Source organism: Salvelinus fontinalis, chromosome 27, assembly GCF_029448725.1.
Source record: "Salvelinus fontinalis isolate EN_2023a chromosome 27, ASM2944872v1, whole genome shotgun sequence".
Lineage (NCBI taxonomy): Eukaryota > Metazoa > Chordata > Actinopteri > Salmoniformes > Salmonidae > Salvelinus > Salvelinus fontinalis.
In genome coordinates this window covers 17,216,141-17,242,655 of record NC_074691.1, presented here as the reverse complement: position 1 = coordinate 17,242,655, position 26,515 = coordinate 17,216,141, and the positions used below count along the sequence as shown (strand labels likewise).

The window sequence follows — 26,515 nt, the reverse complement described above, 5'->3', positions numbered from 1 at the left end:
CTGCCCTGGGACATTTTGATATTTTTTTAGACAAGAGGAAAGGGTGCCTCCTACTTGCCCTCCAACACCACTTCCAGCAGCATCTGGCCTCCTGTCCAAGGACCAACCAAGACCAACCCTGCTTAGCTTCAGAAGTTTTTAATGATTTCGGAGTGAGACGGCCTAACAAAATCATTGGGGGCCCCCGGTCGGTAGTTCAACCATTATTACTACAAGTTTAGGTAGCGACTAATTTACCAAAAAAGCGTCTAGTTGACATGGCTAATTGAGAGAGAGAAACTGCTGATGCACAACCAAATGTCGAAATTGCACGTTGTATATTCTACTATTCTAACTCTCAACAGGAAGTTGAGACTCCAGCTGAGTTCCCCCAAAAATATATATGTATTTTTTGGGCGGGCCTGCATTCCTGATATAGGTCTACCAGAATGGCATACCATCAAAAACAATGGAGAAAATGCATCTAATAACGTTTCTATGATACAGCCTACAGTAGTAACGTATGTGTGTTGTTCAATGTAGCCAACGTTCAATGGGATTTTATACAAAATAAAATTAGTTATTATCCCCATACCATTATTATAGTGAATCAGACAATGTATGGCTGCTACCCTCTGCCTATTGGCGTCTTAACTTATTCAAACCTGTCTCAAAATACAACACTGCCCCTTTAAGACATAAAAAAGCTCTGACTCGATTTTCAACGATGGCTAGAAATATACACATTTTGTGCTGTTGTAGGAAGCAATCACACCCCATTGCAGACCAGAAATGATCTGTAACTAGGCTATTAACCAGCAGAGAATATTAATAAATGTGCACACGTGGCTACATGTGTTGTGCTGTCAATAGAATCCTCAGGCGATGCGCTCTGCCTACATCAAAATCACACAGTCTTGTTAGATTTGTTTTGGTATGTTGCATTGAAAGGTGGACAATATGTTGATTTGATCACAATTCCCACATTAGAAGGACACATTGATTATGTAAACTAACAGGGCAAACTACTAATGTTGAGGGAAGTTCAATCTCGTGCATCTCTTTGCGGGCTGGTATCATCTGCGCGGCAGTCCTGGGAAAGCTGCGCCCGAGCACGCGCACAGCTTAGAGGGGACATTGCTCACAGCTGTTCTGTTCAAAGAGAAGTGTACACTATCAATTCCTTCTGGTCAAAAAGTATCCTCCAGCTAAACAGTCATTTGTTGAATTTTGAAGAAGATTCTTTTTAATCGTAAGTAAAGTTCCTGGTACTTGAACTAGTTCCATCGCCATGCAAAGAGTCCTGGCCGTTGTTGCCTCATCGGCCCACACTGTGGCTGTTGTGTCACGGCCCTGTGGAGTGAACACGCTGCTCTGCCCCCCCACATGTAGGTCAATGGGTGAAGCAGTCACAGTCTTTTGGCCCAGAGCATTGGGAGAGTTTTTACTCCATAAATGAGCTCAATGTTGCCCTTTGTTTAAGGCCCTGGCCTAGGCAGAGGGAATGTGATGAGCACTGGCTCATGTGATGGTTGAGAAACACACGCTGGTCAAATGTTCATGAGAGGGAGGGATGGTAAGGGTATGTTCTCAGCTCTGCTAGATGCTCGGTAGAGGGCAGCCATAAACAGATCTCCATTAAGAGGTTACCAGGGCAATCTCTTTCGCTCTCTCTCTCTTTCTCTGTTTTTATTCTTGTTTTCTTTCTCTCCATCTCTCTCTATTTCTAAATAGTTTTTGCCAGCATGGTATAAACTCCCAGTGTGGATTGTTACAGCATACATATCCCGGTATGCATCTTTTGTGGTGCTGGCAAGGAACATTATCAATCTGAAATGTTGCAGTGGCCTGTGGCTGTATCCATCCTATTATCACTGCATGACGTTTACTTACAGGAGAAAGACTGAGCTTTAAACCTCCTAATCCACCACTCATAGGTGACCCACTGATGCTGTTGATAAAGATTCCTTGTTCCCTCTTGACTACCACAGTTTGTCTGCAATTAATTCTCAGGTATAGCCTTAACATGGAAAGTTGCCATGGAAGTTGTCATCACACTATAATAGAATGATCTCATTGGGCTTGTGGAAAGACTTACAAACGTATTGAATGTGGGCTATGAATATAAAGCACACACTTATTGTCTAGAAGCTGTCAGTGTTACTGCGGTGTCTTACTGTTTGGTATCATCTATTAAGGACTTAATGTAATTCCATAGGACAAACATTAAAGCACATTTTAAGATGAGCAAGGTTAAGATCAGTGTAAGTTATTCATGGAAACTGAGCATAATTGCTTGTTGTGTTCATTTGGAGCATGTGCTTCTCTTCTGACTCATGCTCTGGCCTCTGCATTAGATGCCTGGCATCACTCTTCCTCAGCCCTCTAGTCTCTGACACACTGATGGGCCTGAGCAAGGCGCTGTGCAGATTCCTTAATTTTTCTATCTAAGGTGCAAGGTGATTTGTAGATCAGTGATTTGGCCCAGTGCATTGCTCAGGCTGGATCCCTGGAACAGCTGCCGTGACATCGGCATCTCTGGCACATGACTTTACAGTAAGGAAGCCCTGTGTTGCTATTGCTATACCATTTAAATTGGAATGATATCAGGTAGACTAAAGTCTAAGCATGTTCAAATATATTACAGAAGTCAGGCATAAATAATACCACGAATTGGGAAGAATTTAAAGAAACTGTTGAAGACCAAAATCATCCAAACATTGTTGTAAAGATTACAGCAAAGGGCAGTCATTCTCTGGAGCAACAAACAATTGTTGAACAGACCCTGCCTTCTTTGTTAAATGTGAAATTCATCTGAGCAATTGCCCGAAAACAATTGAATTTAGTTGCGCACTTATGAAAACATTGTGTCCCCTTGAACAAACAATTAACCCTAGGCCTACTGTCTTTCGGTGTTCACAAACCATCCCCTCACCCCTAGCAACTCGCTTGGAGGGTGCTCCGTTGTCACATGTTGCTGATGAAACTCAGACGGTGACTTCAAGAGTGGCAAGGGATCAAATAAACAAATCAATTTCAGGACACACTCATGACTTGAATAATGCAAATCATGTTCCACTTTTAAATAATAAAACAAGCATGACCTTCAAATGAGAACATTCCCCTTGTAGATATAAACCCCCAGTAACAGTTCAAAAAATAATTTGGGAGGTATTTAATAAGTTACATGTATCAAGCCTTGAAATCCAACACATACAAATACAGGTGACTCATAATTAGGGATGACTATTTTGTGTGAAATTGCGCAAACTTAAAAATGATACGTTGTGTTATGGGATACCACTTCGCTCTGAAGCCGGCAGTGTAGCTGACTCGGTCTAAGTTGTTTTCAAAGGGATTAATTAGCCCCTTAACCCTTTCACTCCCTCAGCTTTGGGACACTTGTGCATATGGCGGAAGCACGTGTGAACGTGCAAATGGAGGGACAAAGGGAAAGGGGTGATTTGACACATGGAGTAAATACACAGTAAATAACGAATAACGAGTAAAAAATAACATGGCTATATACAGGGTGTACCAGTACCAAGTCGATGTGCAGGGGTACAAGGTAACTGAAGTAGCGATGTGCATATAGTAGGGGTAAAGTGACTAGGCAACTGGATAGATAATAGAACCTTCCGGTTGAGGGTGGAGCTGTTGCCATACCAGGCCGTGATACAGAATACATAGATCAAACACTAGTATGGAATGGAACAATCTAACATCTCATGACAAAGAAAAAATACTGTTGGTTTGACATCTGAGTTCTAATCAAACTAATATTTGAAATGGTATGTGTATTCTTTACATTAATAAGTGGTTTATCCTTTTTGATAAATGATTAGTCAAATGAATGAGACTCATGTTTCATGTCTTAGTTGAATTGGTTTGAATTAATTTCTTCTTCCTTCAATTCAAATTCTGCGTCCCTTGAGGTGTGGCCAATTCAAATTCGTTCTGGGTTGTTTTTCATCAACTTTGTGACCATAACAAGGTATTCTGGGTTGCTTTTCTTTAGAAAAAAGACTTGACTTGTTACCTTACTACGTACTGTACTTAACATATTCCCTGAATGTTGAACCTAATTCAGTGGGGCAAGAAAGTGCTCTTTCTCTCTGTACTTGTTGGCCATCATGGTGTGTCTGCTGGGAGTCTGTTTAAACTGAGGGCTACTGTAATGACCCACTTTGTGTTTTTCAGATACTCAAGAAGCTGCCGCCACCATCAAAAAGCATAGGTAAGGCCTGTTTCATAAGGAACATGTGACCATCATCAATCTCCTGTAGATGAGCATGTGTAGTAGATCACTATCAGTTAACGGAGAGGCAGGCAGCGGGCGACTTCTTATCTTCAAAACATCCCCACGAGAGTCTTCTCTAGTACAGTACCAAACAATATGGGCAGACAAACATAAACGTGTACCTCTGCCTGTGTCCATTAGCACATCCTGTCACCTAATATCAGGTAGCCTAGCGGTTAGTGTGTTAGGCCAGTAACCGAAGGTCACTTGCTCGAATCCCTCAGCCGACAAGGTGAAGAATCCACCAGATAATTGTCATCTCCAGTTCTGAATGCTTGGTTAGGGGATGCTTTATAGATTTAAACGCCACTCAAAGATTTTCATAAGTGGCAATTGCTGTAAATCTCAGAGAGGATGCCTAAATTGATGCGTTATTAAGAATGCCTTGAGTTGAGATGATGACTGTGTTGCGCTACAACCCCAAGGGGTTCAAGTTTCAGGGCAAAGAAACCAACATCTAAGACTTTCCCAACTTTGTTTACTACCAAGTAGTACACTCAGTCCAGATCAAAGCCGAACTGCCAAGGCCGACAGACGTGATGCATGTAGGTATTTAGGATCCTTTGACTCCTGTCTGATAGCACAATGTAGTCTCACATAGCAGACTCCTAGGGCTTTCATCCCTGCGGCTGTTAGATACAAGACCTCTGGTATATAATGGATTTTAACTATGCCATAGATCTAGATCTCTGGAGGCATGGAGACTTCCCTAATGCCCTTAAGGTGTAGGTTTAATGACTAGGCCCATTCATTCTAAGTGCTCACATATTTGTATATAGATTCTAATTACTTTTCCGAATTGACGAAGGTACTTGGCTGTTCTATATAGCACCGGCATTCACCTAGATATCTGTCTTGATAGGAAAAAATCATGTTTTCTCTTCTGAGGTTGTTGTTTCCGAGAGGGGTGCTAAGACTGATTGAACGAAAGGCTCATATCTAGCACACCCACATCTGAAGTTACAGACGCTTGCAAAAAGCACTGCAAAGATTTCTGTACTCCCTTTAGTCTGCACAGGAAACACTTATGTGTGTCTCCACATCCTGTGTGCAGAATATCTGTTTAGTTTGCTCTGTGCTCGACTGGCTGTCCTCATAGACTCATAGATCCACGGTAAAGAGAGGAGGACGTTACTAAACAACGGCAACATGCTTCGCTTTTCAGGTCGAAAACCCGAGGTCCCGAGCGCCGACAAGAAGCCCCAGCATCCCCATCCTGAGGATAGAGGTAAGGGTCGCCCTCTTCCCTCCCTTCCAACTATCTGCCCTTTCCCATTAAGTGGTGAGAAACCTCTCCCCTCTCCCCCCTGGGAGCAGCACTTGTGCTCCAGCAGATGAGTTGGTGTGAAGAAGGTTGTAGACAACACCTCCCACCTCCCAATCAGCCCCGACTGCTCCAAGGGACATGTGGCTCTCCGGATGAGAGCCCACCCCACCAATCACATCCTCTCCGATATCACATATATATATTTTTCGCGGCATTGCAGTTCAACCTGGCCCTAACTGGGTTTATGTGTGTGGGGAGTCAGTCTCATCCGTAACACCAAAGCAGAGTTTGCTCTGTTTGCCGATAGACATGCAGGTCTTGATTTACTAAGTGTTCGTACCAAGTGTCAAGGAGAAAGCTGACATTTGCCTGTGCATTTGGACACCACATGAATAACTTCATAAATAATATGAATAAATAACTGTGAATGCTCAGTAAAGCTGTCCTCAAGGGTCTAGACCCTAGACAGACACTTGTCATACAGATAACAGTAGGGATCCACTTTTTGACAGTAGAACAGCTTGAAGGGTGGTGGTGATTATGCTAATGTGCTTTTGACCTGGTCCTGGTTACCTCGCTACAGCGGTGACTTTTTAATAAGTGGGAGTTTAGCAGCAGTAGCACCAGTCCTAGCCATACCCTACCATACCCCAGGGTATTAATAGAGGAGCACAGTCTCATCTTTTTATTTCATATGTTGGGAAATGTGTCCTCCTGGATAAACACAACACTTGTTTCTTCAGCCTTCTCTTTATTAACAAGTGAAGGTTTATACAATTATAGTTTAATACAATCGTTGGACAATTTATCAGATTAGCCACCAGTTCACACATACTATGGATGGTTTTATTTATCCTATAGAAATTCTATGATTTCTCCCACCTATTGTGTAAGAGACATTATGTACAGTGCCTTCAGATAGAATTCACACCATTTGACTTTTTACACATTTTGCTGTTACAGCCTGAATTTAAATTGATTGAGATTGTTTCACTGGCCTACACACAGTACCCCATAATGTCAAAGTGGAATTATATTTTTTACAAATTATTAAAAAAGGAAAGGCTGAAATGTCTTGAGTCAATAAGTATTCAACACCTTTGTTATGGTAAGCGTAAATAAGTTCAGGAGTACAACTTTGCTTAACAAGTCCCATAAGTTGTATGGACTCACTCTGTGCAATAATAGTGTTTAACATAACGACTACCTCATCTCTGTACCCCACACATTCAATTAATTATCTGTATGGTCCCTCAGTCGAGCAGTGAATTTCAAACCCAGGTTCGACCACAAAGACCAGGGAGGTTTTCTGATGCCTTCCAAAGAACGGCACCTATTGGTAGATGGGTAAAAAAACAGACATTGAATTAGGGCTGACCCCATTTAGTCGATTGTTTGGTCGATATGGTGTTGTCCGACCGAGATGTATTTAGTCGAGCAGTAGCAAAAAATTATAATTCATGGTGTACCATACTGTATCGCGCCTGTCTGAGTGGACTAATTCATTGTGGAGGCTGTGGGGATGGCATAGTCAATCGCTCTAAGACATGTGCTACTGAAATTGTATATGGTGATATTACAACAGAACAATGGTGCAACGCTAATAAAAATAATATTAGTTAACAAATGCAGATAGCGGCCACTGGCCGCGGTTCTGAAACATCCGTGTGCTGTTGACAATGTTGCTCAATTTAGCCACCCTTTGCGTTGATGACAGTGTTGCGCACTCTTGGCATTCTCTCAACCAGCTTCACCTGGAATACTTTTCAACATATGCTGAGGACTTGTTGGCTGCTTTTCCTTCACTCTGCGGTCCAACTCATCCCAAACCATCTCAATTGTGTTGGGGTCGGGTGATTGTGGAGGCCAGGTCATCTGATGTAGCACTCCACCACTCTCCTTGGTCAAATAGCCCTTACACAGCCTGGAGGTGTGTTGGGTCATTGTCCTGTTGAAAACAAATTATAGTCCCACTAAGCGCAAACCAGATGGAGAATGCTGTGGTAGCCATGCAGGTTAAGTGAGTCTTGAATTCTAAATAAATCACTGATCGTGTCACCAGCAAAGCACCATCACACCACCTCCCCCATGCTTCACGGTGGGAACAGCACATCTGTTCACCTACTCTGCATCTCAAAAAGACATGGCGGTTGGAATCAAAAATCTAACATTTGGACTCATCACACCAAAGGACAGATTTCCACTGGTCTAATGTCCATTGCTCGTGTTTCTTGGCCCAAGCATGTCTCCTCTTATTATTGGTGTCCTTTTAGTAGTGGTTTCTTTGCAGCAATTCGACCATGAAGGCCTGATTCACGCAGTCTCCTCTGAACAGTTAATGTTGAGATGTCACTGGTGCTGCATTCTGAGTTGCAGTTAACTCTAATGAACCTATCCTCTGCAGCAGAGGTAACTCTGGGTCTTCCTTTCCTGTGGCGGTCCTCATGAGAGCCAGTTTCATCATAGCACTTGATGGTTTTTGCCACTGCACTTGAAGAAACTTTCAAAATTGTTCAAATTTTCCGCACTGACTGACCTTCATTTCTTAAAGCAATGATGGACTGTCATTTCTCTTTGTCAGCGCCATTTTCCATATACAAATATGCAGAGGGCTGCCTCGCTTCTAGTCCTTTAAACTTTGCAGTATTTCGTTATTTAAAATTGTATTTCTTACATTGTTAGCACAGAAAATCTTAAGTGTTATTACATACAGCTGGGAAGAACTATTAGATATCATAGCGGCGTCAACTTACCAGCACAATGACCAGGAATAGGACTTTCCCGAAGTGGATCCTTTGTCCGAACCACCCAGGGCATTTGAACTGATTCCAGAGGCTGACCCAAAACAAGCCGGAGAAGAGGTAGACGGAGTGGCCTTCTGGTAAGACTTTGGAGGCGAGCACACCACCCATCGCTTCTGAGTATATTACTCATTAATGTCCAGTCTCTAGATAACAAGGTAGACAAAATTAGGGGAAGGGTTGCTTTCCAGAAAGACATCAGGGAATGTAACATGCTCTGTTTCATGGAAACATGGCTCTCTCGGGATATGCTGTCGGAGTCAGTACAGCCACCTGGATTCTCTGTACTTTGCGCCAACAGGAATAAACATCGGGAAGAAGGGTATGTTTCATGATTAACAACTTATGGTGTAATTGCAACAACATACAGGAACTCAAGTCCTTTTGTTCACCTGACCTAGAATTCTCCTCGTTTATTGTCACAGCCGTGTATATCCCCCCCCTCAAGCCGATACCACGTCTGCCCTCAAAGAATGTCACTGGACTTTATGCAAACTGGAAACCATATTTCCTGAGGCTGCATTCATTATAGCTGGGGATTTTGTTAACTAAGCAAATTTGAGAACAAGGATACCTACATTCTATCAGCATATTGACTGTAGTACTCGCGTTGGCGAAACACTGGATCACTGCTACTCTAACTTCCGCGATGCATACAAGGCCCTCCCCCGCCCTTGTTTCAGCAAATCATTTTTATCCCTTCCTATAGGCAGAAACTCAAAGAGGATGTACCCGCGCTAAGATGTATTAAACGCTGGTCTGACCAATCGGAATCCATGCGAAATGTCAGAATAGAGACAAAGTGGAGTCGCAATTCAACGGCTCAGACACAAGACGTATGTCACGGACTACAAAAGGAAAACCAGCCACGTTACGGACACTGACGTCTTGCTTCCAGACAAACTAAACAACACCTTTGCCTGCTTTGAGGATAATACAGTGCCACCGATGCGGCCCGCTATCAAGGACTGTGGGCTCTCCTTCTCCGTGGCCGAAGTGAGTAAGACATTGAAACGTCTTAACCCTTGCAAGGCTGCCAGCCCAGACGGCATCCCTAGCCGCATCCTCAGAGCATGCGTAGACCAGCTGGTTGGTGTGTTTACGGACATATTCAATCTCTCCCTATCCCAGTCTGCTGTCCCAACATGCTTCAAGATGTCCACCATTGTTCCTGTACACAAGAAGTTACTGTTAACTGAACTAAATGACTATCTCCACATAGCACTCACTTCTGTCTTCATGAAGTGCTTTGAGAGGCTAGTCTAGGATTATATCATCTCCACCTTACCTGTCACCCTAGACCAGTCCTCGGGGGCCTGATTGGTGTCACGCTTTTGCCCCAGCTAACACACCTGACTCCAATAATCAACTAATTATGATCTTCAGTTAAAAATGCACTTAGTTTAAATCAGGTGTGTTTGCTAGGGATGGGGGAAAGGTGTGACATGAATCAGGCCCCGGAGGACTGCAATTTCCTAGGCCTGCCCTAGAAACACTTCAATTTGCTTACCGCCCGAATAAGTCCACAGACGATGCAATCGCCATAACACTGCACACTGCCCTATCCCATCTGGACAAGAGGAATACCTATGTAAGAATGCTGTTCATTGACTACAGCGCCTCTTCAACCTCCGGAGGCTGAAGAAATTTGTCTTGTCACCTGAAACCCTTACAAACTTTTACAGATGCACAATTGAGTGCATCCTGTCGGGTTGTATCACAGCCTGGTACGGCAACTGCACCGCCCTCACCCGCTGGGCTCTCCAGAGGGTGGTGCGGTCTGCACAACCCATCACTGGTGGCAAACTACCTGCCCTCCATGACACCTACAGCACCCGATGTCACAGGAAGGCCAAAAAGATCATCAAGGACAACAAACACCAGAGCCACTGCCTGTTCACCCTGCTACCATCCAGAAGGCGAGGTCAGTACAGGTGCATCAAAGCTGGGATCGAGAGATTTCAATTCTATCAGACTGTTAAACAGCCATCAGTAACTCAGAGCGACTGCTGCTTACATACAGACTTGAAATCGTTGGCCATTTTAATAAATGTAATGTAGGCTTAGTATAGCAGCCTTGTATAACCACCATCGAGCTTTAGGCCTAGGAGCACATCCTGTTTAGTCTTAATAGCGTAACTTACTCATGCCCGTATTTCAATACTTACTGTATACAAGCTGCTGTATCAATCAATCATTAATTTGTTCCTGTCATCACACAGCATTTGAGTCAATCATGATTTGATATGCAGTCAAGCATTTTAGTTATAAAATAACAAAGCGTCCCTTGAATAATTAGCGTAAACAATTAATAAACCGTTCCATGTCTGCAATTGCATTCACGAGTGCATGCATCTGTTTTTAGTTTTTGCTGTAATAAAGGCTTTCTTAAAAAAAGTTACAACCGACTCTATGGCACGCTTATTATTTCTTTTGTTTTTTACGTTGTTCCAAACAGTCAGAAAAATATTTTGTCATCTAACTGCACCAGTTTGGCACACATAATATGCACGCAGCGCTTGTTCCTTACCTTTTCTTTTGTGATCTCCTGTATTTATAACCAATTTATTGATGTGATTATGATACGCTATAGGTCAGGCCCTATTGGTCACGTGCATGCGATGCATACATGTGTCACGTAAAGAAAGCAAGGGTTGAGGGAATAGGCAATGTTTTTCCTAAACAAATGAGGGATTTTGGTGACAATTTTTCAGTCAGAAGTGGCGGTAATTATGTTACAGCTTCAGCAACATGGACAGCGTGATAAACACTGTTGATGTTCTGTGGTGGTCGCTGCAGCAGGGACGAGAGAGAGAGACAACTGATGCTAGTCACACAGTCTGAGCCCGGCCTGTCACAATCAAATCAATTGTGGTCGGACTCCCTCTTGTCATTTGTGTATCTTAATTATTTCATGTGTTTTAAAGCATCATACAAGCTCAGTACATATAGTTGATTTGATTAAAACACATAGGATGTCTATGTGTAAAAATACACCTTTGAAACTTTCGACTAATTGACTGGAACAGAATTCTCTCGGTTGACAATGATAGTTTTTTTTGTTGGGAACAGCCCTACATTGAATAACCCTTTGAGCATGGTGAAGTTTTTAATTACACTTTGGATGGTGTATTAATACACCCAGTCACTACAAAAGATAGTCATCCTTCCTAACTTGCACTGGTTCCTAAACTTTTTTTTATAGTCCCGTACCCCTTCAAACATTTAACCTCCAACTGCATGCCCCCTCTAGCACCAGGGTCAGCGCACTCTCAAATATTGTTTTTTGCCATCAGTGTAAGCCTGTTACACACACAATACGATACATTTATTAAACATGAGTGTGAGTTTTTGTCACAACCCGGCTCGTGGGATGTGACAGAGCTCTTATAGGGACAGGGCACAAATAATAATAATCAATAATTTTGCTCTTTATTTAGCCATCTTACATTTAAAACATTATTTGTTCATCTAAAATTGTGACCAACTCACCACAGGTTAATGAGAAGGGTGTGCTTGAAAGGATGCAAATAATTCTGCAATGTTGGGTTGTATTGGAGAGAGTCTGTCTTAAATCATTTCCCACACACACACAGTCTGTGCCTGTATTTAGTTTTCATGCTAGTGAGGGCCGAGAATACACTCTCACATAGGTACATGGTTGCAAAGGGCATCAGTGTCTTAACAGCGCGATTTGACAAGGCAGGATTCTCTGAGCGAAGCCCAATGCAGAAATCTGACAGTAGCTTCTGATTAAATTCAATTTTCACAGAACCACTTGTTACAATTTCGATGAGGCTCTCTTGTTCAGATATCGGTAAGTGGGCTGGAGGCAGAGCATGAAAGGGATAACGAATCCAATTGTTTGTGTCATCCGTTTCGGGAAAGTACCTTCATAATTGCGCACCCAACTCACTCAGGTGCTTCGCTATATGACATTTGATATTGTCCATAAGCTTGAGTTCAGTTGCACCCAAAAAATCATAGAATGATGGAAAGACCTGTGTATTGTCCTTGTTAATGCAGACAGAGAAGAGCTCCAACTTCTTAATCATAGCCTCAATTTTCTCCCACACATTGAATATAGTTGCAGAGAGCCCATGTAATCCTAGATTCAGATCATTCAGGCGAGGAAAAATATCACTCAGGTAGGCCAGTCGTGAGAAACTCGTCTTCAAGTGGTCAGACAAGTGAAAATTATGGTCAGTAAAGAAAACTTTAAGCTCGTCTCTCAATTTAAAAAAACGTGTCAATACTTTGCCCCTTGATAACCAGCGCACTTCTGTATGTTGTAAAAGTGTTACATGATCGCTGCCCATATCATAAGTACAGATACCAACACATCTTGACCATTAAAGTCCATTTGATGTCACAAAGCTGTCCAGTACTTAAAAAATATCCTCTGCTGTTGTCCTGGTTTCTAGCTTCCATATTTGCGCCTCTTCGATGGTCCATAGTGCTTTCCCGGTGCTTTCCCGGTTAAGAGGGCAGTAGCTGTTCCCCTGCACAACTGTCAGTGTCCATGCTAGCGGGGCTAACAAGAAATGTAGAATTACTGATGCTAGCATTGGATGTGCTTGTGGAAGCAGAACAACTTGTGTCATCGACAGGTGCAGGTATAGTACTGCTGGTAGTAGCAGTACTACCAATAGATCTGATATGTGTCTCTATGAACACGGGCCTTACTTTTTTTTAAACCATTAATCAATTTTCGAGCAAACGGAATGAGCAGCAGCTACGTTTGGCTACATACAGACCGTTAGTAGAATTCCCACTGGAGAGTAGCGTTAATGTCATTGGATGTTAATTATTTGACTAGGCTACCTGTATTGACGTTATTTCGCTTAACGCTAGATGGTTTAACTTTATTTTTGGGAGAGATATGAGGCTACTCAGGCGAGAGAAAAACATCACCTGTTGGAAAATCTAAATAGACTGTTTGAAAATGCAAAGATTTTAAAAAATGTGAGTCACATTTTTATTTGGCGTACCCCCGACAGCATTGCGCGTATCCCAGTTTGGGAATACCTGCCGTAGAGGAAGGAAACCGCTCAGGGATTTCACCATGAGGCCAATGGTGACTTTAAAACTGTTACAAAAGGCTGTGATGGGAGAGAACTGAGGATGGATCAAGAACATTGTCGTTACTCCACAATACTAACCTAAGTGAAAAGAAGGAAGACTGTACAGAATAAAATATTCTAAAACATGCATATGGCACTAAAGTAAAACTGCAAAAAATGTGGCAAAGTAATTTACTTTAAGTGCTGAATACATTATGTTTGGGGCAAATCCAACACATCAGTCAGTACCAATCTTCATATTTTCTAGCATGGTGGTGGCTGCATCATGTTATGTGTATCCTTGTCATCGGCAAGAACTGAGTCGTTTTTATGATAAAAAGAAACGGAATAGAGCTAACTAAGCACAGACAAACTCCAAGAGCAAAACCTGGTTGTCTGCTTTCCAACAGACACTGGGAGACAAATTCAGCTTTCAGCAGGACAATAACCTAAAACACAACGTTAAATTTACACTGGAGTTGCTTTCCAAGATGCATTGAATGTTCCTGAGTGGCTTAGTTACGTTTTGACTTAAGTTGGCTCAAATCTAAGGTAAGACTTTAAAATGGCTGTCTAGCAATGATCATCAACCAACTTGACAGAGCTTGAAAAATGTTTAATAATATTGTACAATCCAGGTATGCAAAGCTCTTAGAGACTTACCCAGAAAGACTCACAGCTGTAATCGCTGCCAAATGTAATTCTAACATGTATTGACTCAGTGGTGTGAATTCTTATGTAAATGGGATTTCTGTATTTCATTATCAATACATTTGCTACAATTTATAGATATGTTTTCACTTTGTCATTATGGGTTATTGTGTGTAGATGGGTGTGAGGATTTTTTTTTTATCCATTTAGAATTCAGGCTGTAATGCAACAAAATGTGGAATAAGTCAAGGGCTATGAACACTTTCTGGAGGCACTGTATCTCTCTGAAAGTTTCTTTGTATGTGAGCATCCCTGGTGGTTTCAAAGCAACGTCAGCTGCAGTCTGTCCTTTGAGATACTGTTGCTCGACAGCCCTCAAATTAAAACGTGGAGCTCCAAAGTCAGTTCCACTGCTTTTTTTCTTCCCCTCTAATCAGGGACTGATTCAGACCTGGGATACCAGGTGTGTGCAATGAATTATCAGGTAGAACAGAATACCAGCAAGATTTGAATACCCTGCTCTACAACAATGTTATTTTACTTGAAAGCTGTGCTGCTTCTCAGCATCATGTTTTCTAAACAGGCAGTCAGCTTCCTGACCTCAACATACTTTTTCTGGGATGTTCATGTTTACAATTAACACTCTTCTTCCAGGGTACTAATCAGATAAGTTACCTCCACGCGGCCTAATGAGAGAGAGAGAGAGAGAGAGAGAGAGACATTTGCATATTTACTGTTTACTATCAGTTGTCAGACTGAATGTAGGACAAAGTTGACACTAATGAGTCACTAATTGACACCCAAGTCTATCTGGTGAAGACTTGTGTACACATGTTTCAGGTCCTTTTGTATACTCTGCAACACTTATGTAATTCTATTGTCAATCAATTGTGATTTAATACTATCATCCTTTTAGTGGACAAGTAAACTCCCCCTCTATCTCCCAAGTGGCAGGAACCACATCAAATTACATATGTAATTTGTTTTTGAGTACTTGATGTTAATAGGGACATTTCATAGCTCATGGGGATTGAGGCGCTATCAATTAATTTGTGCTGCTTTTGTTTGCTGTTGTCTCTCAGCCTCCAGTCAGGCTTAATAATATTTTTTATTTGACCTTTATTTAACTAGGCAAGTCAGTTAAGAACACATTCTTATTTACAATGACGGCCTAGGAACAGTGGGTTAAATGCCCTGTTCAGGGACAGAACAGATTTTTACCTTGTCAGCTCGGGGATTCGATCTAGCAACCTGGCCCAACGCTCTAACCACTAGGCTACCTGCTGCCCCAATATGTTGCACTGCCGTGCTACTTGCTGATTATGTAAGCCCAGAAGACCATACGCCTATTTATATGTGCGTAGTGCACCGAGACCTGTTAATCTACAACCCTCAAATTGACATCTGGACCTCAAAGCCAGTTCCACAGCTTTTTAATTAAATTTCTTCCTCCTCTAATCAGGGGCTGATTCAGACCTGGGACACCAGGTTTGTGCAATTAATTATGAGGTAAAAAACAGAAAAACAGTAGTGGTCCGGACTAAGGTTGGGCGATATACTGAATCGTGGGGTATTTTGAAATACCCTCTGTATGATTTTCCATTACAGTCAATAGTGTTTTTAATACATTTGAATATTTGTACATTTTAAATGAATACTTGCAGTCAACTTGTCCACTAGGTATTAGGTAAAACGGATGGCCTTCATAATTTCGTCTGTTAAATTAGTTTTAATTATTTATCTTACCAATAATAGTTTCCCAAAACAGCTGTTTTGAGCCAGTCGTGTTTCTTTACCAAGTAGCACAACGAGCGACACAAGTGCTTCTTGGGTTGAGTTTCCGGCAGCGCAACTTAAGTGAGATGATCATGTTACACTTGTATGAAATTCTCTTCTAATGTTTGCCAGCTATACATCTTATAACTATCTATTACGTTAACTACACTATATACAGTGCCTTCGGAAAGTATTCAGACCTCTTTACTGTTTCCACATTTTGTTACTTTACAGCCTTATGAAATTGTTTTTTTTTATCTCAATCTAGACACTACCCCATAATGGCAAAGCGAAAACTGTATTTTATACAGTTTTACCAATGTATATAACAAAAAAAAACTAGACAAATACCTTATTTACATGAGTATTCAGACCCTTTGCTATGAGACTCGAAATTGAGCTCAGGTGCATCCTGTTTCAATTGATCATCCTTGATGTTTTTACAACGTGATTGGAGTCCACCTGTGGTAAATTCAATTGATTGGACATGATTTGGAAAGGCACACACCTGTCTATATAAGGTCACACAGTTGACAGTGCATGTCAGAGCAAAAACAAAGCCATGAGGTCGAAGGTATTGTCCGTAGAGCTCCGAGACAGGATTGTGTCGAGGCACAGATCTGGGGAAGGGTACCAAAAATGTCTGCTGCATTGAAGGTCCCCAAGAACACAGTGGCCTCCATTTTTAAGTGGAAGAAGTTTGGAACCACTGTGCAATCGGGAGAGAAGGGCCTTGGTCAGGGAGATGACCAAAAACCCAGTAGTCACTCAGATAGAGCTCCAGTGTTCCTCTGTGGAGATGGGCGAACCTTCCAGAAGGACAACCATCTCTGCAGCACTCCACCAATCAGGCCTTTATGGTAGAGTGGCCAGACAGAAGCCACTCCTCAGTAAAATGCACATAATAGCCAGCTTGGAGTTTGGCAAAAGGCACCTTAAAGACTCTCAGACCACGAGAAAAAAGATTCTCTGGTCTGATGAAACAAATATTGAACTATTTGGCCTGAATGCCAAACGTCACGTCTGGAGGAAACCTGGTACCATCCCAACGGTGAAGCATGGTGGTGGCAGCATCATTCTGTGGGATGTTTTTCAGCAGCAGGGGCAGGAGACTAGTCAGGATTGAGACAAAGATGAACGGAGCAAAGTACAGAGATCCTAGATCAAAACCTGCTCCAGAGTACTCAAGACCTCAGACTGGGGCGAAGGTTCACCTTCCAACAGGAAAACAACCCTTAAGCAAACAGCCAAGACAACGCAGGAGTGGCTTCGGACAAGTCTCTGAATGTCCTTGAGTGGCCAAGCCAGAGTCTGTACTTCAACTCGATCTGTCATCGCTGGAGACCTGAAAATAGCTGTGCAGCAACGCTCCCCATCCAACCTGACAGCTTAAGAGGATCTGCAAAGAAGATTGGGAGAAACTCCCCAAATACAGGTGTGCCAAGCTTGTTGCATCATATCCAAGAAGACTCGGTGCTGTAGTCGCTGCCAAAGGTGTTTCAACAAAGTACTGAGTAAAGGCTCTGAATACTTGTGCAAATGTGATATTTTAGTTTTGTATTTTTAATACATTTGCAAATATATTTTAAAAAAACTGCTTTATCATTACAGGGTATTGTGTGTAGCTTGAGGGGGGAACGATTTAATCCCTTTTAGAATAAGGCTGTAACGTAACAAAATGTGGAAAAGGTCAAGGGGTCTGAATACTTTCCGAATGCATTGTAATTCCAAAGCATACAGAAAAAGTTTGTCGTTCGGTGTGGAAGAACTTGACTGGTCTGCACAGAGCCCTGACCTCAACCCCATCTACCACATTTGGGATAAATTGGAACGCTGACTGCGAGCCTGGCCTTATTGCCTAACATCAGTACCTGACCTCAATAATGCTCTTGTGGCTGAATGGAAGTCCCCGCAGCAATGTTCCAACATCTAGTGGAAAGCCTTCCCAGAAGAATGGAGGCTGTTATGGCAGCAAGGTGGGCACCAACTTTATATTAATGCCCATGTTTTTGGAATGGGATGTTCGATGAGCTGGTGTCCACATATATGTAGCGTATCTAAGATGTGCCAAAATAATTCTCTCCAGCTGGGTTTTGCTAACATTAACTTAGTGCCTAACGTTAGCTTGCAAGATCAAACTTGTTGGTAACAGCAGCAGAGACATTCCCCTCCTGAATTAAGATACCTACTGTCAAATCGTTTGTTTTTTGCGTGCTGCAAACTGCGTTTTGAGATACTTCCATAACTTTATTAGCTGTGTTGTCTGGCTTAGTAGTACATGTTTGCATGTGCTCATTAACATTTACCTAGCATTTAAAAACAAATGTCCCTAGCAATTAAAAACAAATATCGATGAGAGTGGAAAAGGTGCTCGTGCATTTTCTTTTTATATTCATAAGGATTCCCAGCGGCTACTCTTCCTGGGGTCCAAACAGGAAACAGCTCGGTAGGTAATCAGCTTCCTGACCTCAATTAACCTTCTCTGGGATGTTCACGTTTACAATGAATACTTCTTCCAGGGTATTCATCAAATAAGTTAACTCCATGTGGCCTAATCTATGATTGAGAGAGGGAATGCAGAGTGGAACACTCAATTGTGTAAAATGGCTGACGGTGCTGTTAACTATCAGTTGTCAGACTGAATGTAGGACAAAGCGTTTGTGTGTTGTGAGTGTGCTGTTACTACGGTGATTTAGTTGACACTAATGAGTCACTGGTTGAGGGGGAACAGCCAGGGAGGTGGATCTATCTGGTGAAGACATCTCAAAGGCTTCTCTTCTGACGGCTTTTGTGAGCCTAGAAGACCATGACCTAATATATACAGTGCATTCGGAAAGTATTTAGACCCCTTGACTTTTTCCACATTTTGTTATGTTACAGCCTTATTCTAACATGGATTCAATTGTTTGTTTTTTTACCCCCCAAAAAATAACTGAAATATCACATTTACGTAAGTATTCAGACCCTTTACTCAGTACTGTGTTGAAGAACCTTTGGCAGCGATTACAGCATAGAGTCTTCTTGGGTATGACGCTACAAGCTTGGCACACCTGTATTGGGAAGTTTCTCCCATTCTATGCACTTAGGCCAAAGAGTTTGATCTTGTTTCTCGTGGTCTGAGAGTCCTTTTGGCGAACTCCAAGCTGGCTGTCATGTGTCTTTTACTGAGGAGTGTCTTCCTGGCCACTTCCTACCATAAAGACCTGATTGGTGGAGTGCTGTAGAGATGGTTACCCTTCTGGAAGGTTCTCCCATCTCCACAGAGGAACTCTGGAGCTCTGTCAGTGCCAATCGGGTTCTTGGTCACCTCCCTGACCAGTCCCTTCTCTCCCGATTGCTCAGTTTGGCCAGGCGGCCAGCTCTAGGAAGAGTCTTGGTGGTTCCAAACTTCTTTCATTTAGATCCACTATTGTAAAGTGGCTGTTCCACTGGATGTCATAAGGTGAATGCACCAATTTGTAAGTCGCTCTGGATAAGAGCATCTGCTAAATGACTTAAATGTAAATGTAAAAATGGAGGCCACTGTGTTCTTGGCAACCTTCAATGCTGCAGAAATGTTTATGTACCCTTCCCCAGATCTGTGCCTCTACACAATCCTTTTCTCGGAGCACTATGGACATTTCCTTCGACCTCATGGCTTGGTTTTTCCTCTGACATTCACTGTCAACTGTGGAACCTTTTATATAGATATTCAATCAATTGAATTTACCACAGGTGGACTCCAATCAAGTTGTAGAAACATCTCAAAGATTATCAATTGAAACAGGATTCAGCTCAATGTCGAGTCTCATAGCAAAGTATCTGAATATTTATGTAAGTAACTTATTTCTATCTGTGTACATTTCTAAAAACTTGTTTTCGCTTTGTCATTATGGGGTATTGTGTGTAGATTGATGATGAAAATGTTTTACTTAATCCATTTTAGAATAAGGCTGTAACATAATTAAATGTGGAACAGTTAAGAGGTTTGAATGTTTTCTGAATGCACCGTAATATACAACTAACTCTTAATGTAAATGTCCTGTACTGGGCTATGTTTTAGATATCATTTTCAGTTTTGACATATGTATTTAGATTTAACAGTGTCTGGTAATTGACTAAAATCTAAATGTAGCCTAAATATTTTAATTAATGTTTATTTCATGTATGTAAGTTTACTTTTTGTTTTACCCTCAAAGCACCCTTAGTTTTTATATATATTGTAGCTCCAGGTAGGGCTGTTACGGTGACTGTATTACCGCCACACTGGCAGTCACGAGTCATGACCACAGTCAAATTCCACGTGACCGTCTAGTCTCGGTAACTAGCTTCTCCAAGCTCTGATGCTGCTGATGCTCTTTAGTAGCCTACCAAACTTGCTAACTGCCTGGTACTCAGCACTCTATTGTCCCTCTAATCACTCTTACGTCAATGCAAATGTTTTTGAAAATCTAATCAAACACTTAATGAGAGCCCATGAGCTCATGTTGCGCAACATTTCTATAGGCTATGCAGTTGCATGAGAGAATAGAGTTTCGATGCTCTCTATTAACAAGAGGATCCCATCAGCTTCTATAGGCTGACTATATATTTATTTCTCAATTTTCCTAATATTAAACACATTGGTTCTCTTTACAACAGCTTACCTGGCTGGCATGATAATGAACTATGTGAAAAGTGTCCTCCATTAGGTATTTAAATGCATAGATGACATGTATTTTTCCCCCCTGCCCATGTTTCGAGACAGGTGCATGACAATGGTCCTTTCTAAATCAAAATATATTTTCACACATTATTTGGTATTTGTAAAGACGAGATTAAATCAAGAATAGTCTGATGGGTGACTATTAGCGTATCACTTGTGAATGATGTCCAGCTTGTGTGCAGTAAGGCAAGAAACAGCACATGCCCTTTTTTGGGGGGGCAACTTTTTCAAATCAGTCGCACACCTCATTTAGCCTAGCCCATATGCCTATATTTTTTTAACGAATTGTTTCACATCTAAAGTGGCCAAATAACTTCTTACAATGAAGCACTTTAATCTGCTTTACAATGGGTATAGAGCCTAACTAGCATACATGCGTGAGTTTCACATTTGGGGAAGATCATTTTCACCATAAAAATTTACCTTTATAATAAAAGCTTTACATGCGCATTTGTGGTCATTTTTGAGAATGGTGTTTTCCCACTAATTGATTGCATTTTGGATTGCATTTTGCATTTTGGTCCCGTGTGGCTCAGTTGGTAGAGCATGGCGCTTGCAACGCCAGGGTTGTGGGTTCATTTCCCACGGGGGGACCAGGATGAATATGTATGAACTTTCCAATTTGTAAGTCGCTCTGGATAAGAGCGTCTGCTAAATGACGTAAATGTAAATGTAACATTCACATTTATATACTACTGCCGCGTGCGCATTGCTGCGCTTACAATGTTAAGAAATAAACTATTAGCCTATCAACCGTTTAAGCTAAATGTTCTGATCTGTTGCGTCAGCCCCATTTGCTTTTTAATTTTTTTTTGTTGATGCAAGTGGTTGTATTAATTTGGGATCTATTGCAACTGTCCCAGACAATGTTTGGAATATTTTGTTCTCGATTAGAATAGGTACATTTTAGTTCTATGCGGGATAGTAGATTGACATAGGCTAGTACTTTTGCTTTTTGTTAGGCCTACTCATCTTGTTGGCTGACAAAGTAAATGTGGACAGTTCATCCAACCTCGGAATTGGATAACGAAGCGCGCAGTTGTGTCCCTGATGTGTCTGTCTTCATTTGTAGCCGGTGAGAAGGACCTGATCACGTGACGGGCATTGGCTAAGAAGAATTGAGATCTGCGAGAGCCATGTGAGTGAGAGGTGCTACGGAGCACGCAGCCGGGGAGACCACACAAAGGGGATGCGCCGGGAAATTCGAGTCATTTATTAAGTGCTTGTTACATTGTGAAAGAGACTGAAGTCTGTACAGCCTGTGCAAAAAAAAACAAAGTACAGCTCATGCCTTTCATGCAACTTTTTTCAAATCATCATTAGTCGTATCATGCAGCCTTAAAAACTTCTTGCCACTAGGGGGGTGCCATTTCGACATAGCACAAATGTGTACCCAATTTAAACGGCCTCGTACTCAATCCTTGCTCGTACAATTTGCATATTATTCTTACTATTGGATAGAAAACACTCTAGTTTCTAAAACCGTTGGAATTATGTCTGTGGGTGAAACAGAACTCTCTGCAGCGAAATCCATGACAGGAACTGCGAAGGTCTGAAAACTAGGCTCTGCTCTCGGATCAGTTTAAAGCTCTGTATGTATCCTATGGGTCGACATGAACTGCACCCGCCTTCCCCTGGATGTCAGTAACCAATGAAAAGTGGAATGGACTTTCTGCGTAGTTCCCAGAGTTTATAAAAGGCCAAGGAGCGAGAGGACCTATCTTTTCAACGCTCGCCATTACGCAAAGCAAGACCTCAGGATGGCATTTTGGAACGCTCAGTAATCGCCCTTAGATATATCCGTCTGTAATTTAATTCGTTATAGGTGTTAGAAACATCATAACGAAGTTATTTTAAACCGAGTTATATCAGTTTATGCGAGTATATTGCTATTTTCTGAATTTCCTTAGTATTGAGTATAAAGATTTGGGCATGCTGTTTGTTATAGCTACTTGTTAGCTGCTACTTCCGAATTTGAACACGACGTTTTACAACCAAGCAACAATTCTTTTGGACAAAGGACCACTTCGCCAAGATTCTGATGGAAGCTCGTCCAAAAGTAAGAGCTATTTATGATGTTATTCCGTATTTATGTGGAAAAATGTAAACGTATTTGTCCGCCATTATTGCGGCACTAGTCTGGCTGTAACGCACACTGTATGTCTAGTAACGTTAATTTTAAAAATCTAACTCAGCGGTTGCATTAATAACTAATGCATCTTTCATTTGATGTCCAACCTGTATTTTTTAGTCAAGTTTACGATTATTTATTGATTAGACTAGGTGCCTTTCCAAGATGGCGCTGGCCAGAATGCATGCCCTGTTGCTACTGATCACATTGTATAACCACGGTTTGTGCTGCTAAATATGCACATTTTCGAACAAAACCTATATGGATTGTGTAATATGATGTTACAGGACTGTCATCTGAAGAATTCTGAGAAGGTTAGTGAAAAAATGTATAGCGTTTGGTGGTTTATAACGTTATTGCTATTTTTGCCTTGAATCAATGCTGCTGTGTGACTGACTATTGTAGTAAGCTAAGATAACGCTATATTGTGTTTTCGCTGTAAAACACTTAGAAAATCTGACATTGGCTATATTCACAAGATCTGTGTCTTTCATCTGCTGTACGCTGTGTATTTTTAAGAAATGTTTTATGATGAGTAATTAGGTAATACACGATGGTCTCTGTAGTTATTCTAGTCATTTTAGTGACAGTTGTGATGGGGGCTGCAATTGTAAACTATGATTTATACCTGAAATATGCACATTTTTCTAACAAAACCTATGCTATACAATAAATATGTTATCAGACTGTCATCTGAGGTTGTTTCTTGGTTAGTGGCTATTTATATCTTTATTTGGTCGAATTTGTGATAGCTACTGATGCAGTAAGAAAATGGTGGAGTATGAGAGGTGTCTTTTGCTAACGTGGTTAGCTAATAGATTTACATATTGTGTCTTCCCTGTAAAACATTTTAAAAAATCAGAGATGATGGCTTGAATCACAAGATCTGTATCTTTCATTTGGTGTCTTGGACTTGTGATTTCATGAACATTTTATTTTAGGATATCCCTGTAACTTTAGGCTAGGCTATGCTAGTCAGCTTTTGTCATGGGGGTGCTCCCGGATCCGGGTTTGTGAGGCGTTAGAGGTTAAAATGTATTAAAAATCAAAATCTATAGCCCAACATTTTTATCACAACTAAAGTTGCAGAAATAACTCAAGCATATAATAGGAATTGTTTCTTAGGTAACCGCTCAACACCGATTGGAGAAAATATTTATATTTTATTAATCTATGTTCAATTGTATTCTTCATACTATAAAATAATGCCACTGAATTTTAAGCAAATCTTGTCTGCTAAATGAACTAGTGTAGCCCACAAGCCATATGGCATAGTTAGATCAGGGCCTAACATAAGGACAACTCCGAGTATGTTATTCTGAAATACACTACATTTTCTTCATATCATGTTTCTTAAGACCTGTCTAAAATAAATCATGGATTTATTGTGATGGTGTACGTTATATGAAATGTATTTATTAGACTTTTCAAAATGTAGATGTTCCGAAGGTCTGAATCAGTGGCTTGTATGCTATGCGTGGAAACCAAGAGATACTAAATGTGTTTGTTAATTAATTGTCAATAACCGTGAGACCGGAAGTTATTTGCTTGACAATCACCGGCTGACAAAATGTAATGACCGCCACAGCCCTAGCTCCAGCATTTTTGTCTGATTTTAGTTATTTTTCAAATTGTTTATCTTTAATAGTGCAGATTGTAGTTGTCTGCTTCATTGTAATTGTCTGCTTCATTTCCAATCCCCCATATATATTTTTTGTAAATATATATATACGGTACCAGGCAAAATTTTGGACACACTTACTTATTCTTGGATTTTTCTTTATTTTTACTCTTTCTACATTGTAGAGTAATAGTGAAGACATCAAAACTATGAAATACTACATATGGAATGATGTAGTAACCAAAAAAATGTTAAACAAATCTAAATATATGACAGAAAAAAGTTTGTAGACAGTCTGGTTCATCCTTGGGAGCAATTTCCAAACACCTTAAGGTACCACGTTCATCTGTACAAACAATAGTGCGCAAGTATAAACACTATGGGACCACGCAGCCGTCCTACCGTTCATAAAGCAGACGCGTTCTGTCACCTAGAGATGAACGTACTTTGGTGTGAAAGGTGCGAATCAACCCCAGAACAACAGCAAAGGCCCTTGTGAAGATGCTGGAGGAAACGGGTACAAAAGTATCTATGTCCAAAGTAAAAAGAGTCCTATATCGATATAACCTGAAAGGCCTCTCTCTGCAAGGAAGAAGCCACTGTGTAACGGTAGTCCTCCTCCTCTTCAACCGAAAAGGAGGAGTAGTGATGGAACCAAGGCGCAGCGGGTTGTGAACACATAATTTATTTAAAGACAAGACGAAAAACACGAACTTCACTATAACTAACAAAACAACAAACGGAGTAGACAGACGACGAACTTACATTAAACACGAAGAACGCACGAACAGGGAAAATAGACTACACAAAATGACGATGTACAAAAACAAACCGAACAGTCCCGTATGGTGCGACAAACACTGACACAGGAGACAACCACCCACAACGAACACTGTGAAACAACCTACCTAAATATGACTCTCAATTAGAGGAACGCCGAACACCTGCCTCTAAGAGCCATACCAGGCAACCCTAAACCAACATAGAAACAGAAAACATAGAATGCCCACCCAAACTCACGTCCTGACCAACTAACACATACAACAAACTAACAGAAATAGGTCAGGGACGTGACATAACCCCCCCCATAAGGTGCGAACTCCGGGCGCACCAGCACAAAGTCTAGGGGAGGGTCTGGGTGGGCATCTGACCACGGTGGTGGCTCAGGCTCAGGGCGAGGTCCCCACCGCACCATAGTCAATCCCAGCTTACCTCTCCCCCTACAAATGACCACCCTCATATTACCCCCACTTAATCTTTTGGGTAACATCGACACAGGGGGCAGCACCGGGATAGAGGGGCAGCACCGGGATAGAGGGATAGCTCGGGACAGAGGGATAGCTCGGGACAGAGGGATAGCTCGGGACAGAGGGATAGCTCGGGACAGAGGGATAGCTCGGGACAGAGGGATAGCTCGGGACAGAGGGATAGCTCGGGACAGAGGGATAGCTCGGGACAGAGGGATAGCTCGGGACAGAGGGATAGCTCGGGACAGAGGGATAGCTCGGGACAGAGGGATAGCTCGGGACAGAGGGATAGCTCGGGACAGAGGGATAGCTCGGGACAGAGGGATAGCTCGGGACAGAGGGATAGCTCGGGACAGAGGGATAGCTCGGGACAGAGGGATAGCTCGGGACAGAGGGATAGCTCGGGACAGAGGGATAGCTCGGGACAGAGGGATAGCTCGGGACAGAGGGATAGCTCGGGACAGAGGGATAGCTCGGGACAGAGGGATAGCTCGGGACAGAGGGATAGCTCGGGACAGAGGGGCAGTTCTGGATAAATAGCCGCTCTGGGCTGAGGGACAGCTCATGACTGGCTGACGGCTCTGGACGCTCATGGCTGGCTGACGGCTCTGGACGCTCATGGCTGGCTGACGGCTCTGGACGCTCATGGCTGGCTGACGGCTCTGGACGCACATGGCTGGCTGACGGCTCTGGACGCTCATGGCTGGCTGACGGCTCTGGACGCTCATGGCTGGCTGACGGCTCTGGACGCTCATGGCTCGCTGACGGCTCTGGACGCTCATGGCTCGCTGACGGCTCTGGACGCTCATGGCTGGCTGACGGCTCTGGACGCTCATGGCTGGCTGACGGCTCTGGACGCTCATGGCTGGCTGACGGCTCTGGACGCTCATGGCTGGCTGGCGGCTCTGGACGCTCATGGCTGGCTGGCGGCTCTGGACGCTCATGGCTGGCTGGCGGCTCTGGACGCTCATGGCTGGCTGGCGGCTCTGGACGCT

The 26,515-nt window shown here is 42.2% G+C and overlaps 1 protein-coding gene across 4 annotated transcripts in view; it reads left to right on the top strand.

Annotated features, from left to right (window-relative positions):
- The window catches only part of LOC129825176 (CD2-associated protein-like), a 103,258-nt gene that overhangs the window by 55,353 nt on the left and 21,390 nt on the right, over positions 1-26,515 (top strand). For all 4 annotated transcript variants that reach the window (XM_055885059.1, XM_055885058.1, XM_055885057.1 and 1 more), the window contains exons 11-12: positions 4,180-4,216; positions 5,445-5,507. In XM_055885059.1, the coding sequence (XP_055741034.1) occupies positions 4,180-4,216; positions 5,445-5,507 (100 nt within the window). The remainder of the gene's footprint in view (positions 1-4,179; positions 4,217-5,444; positions 5,508-26,515) is intronic.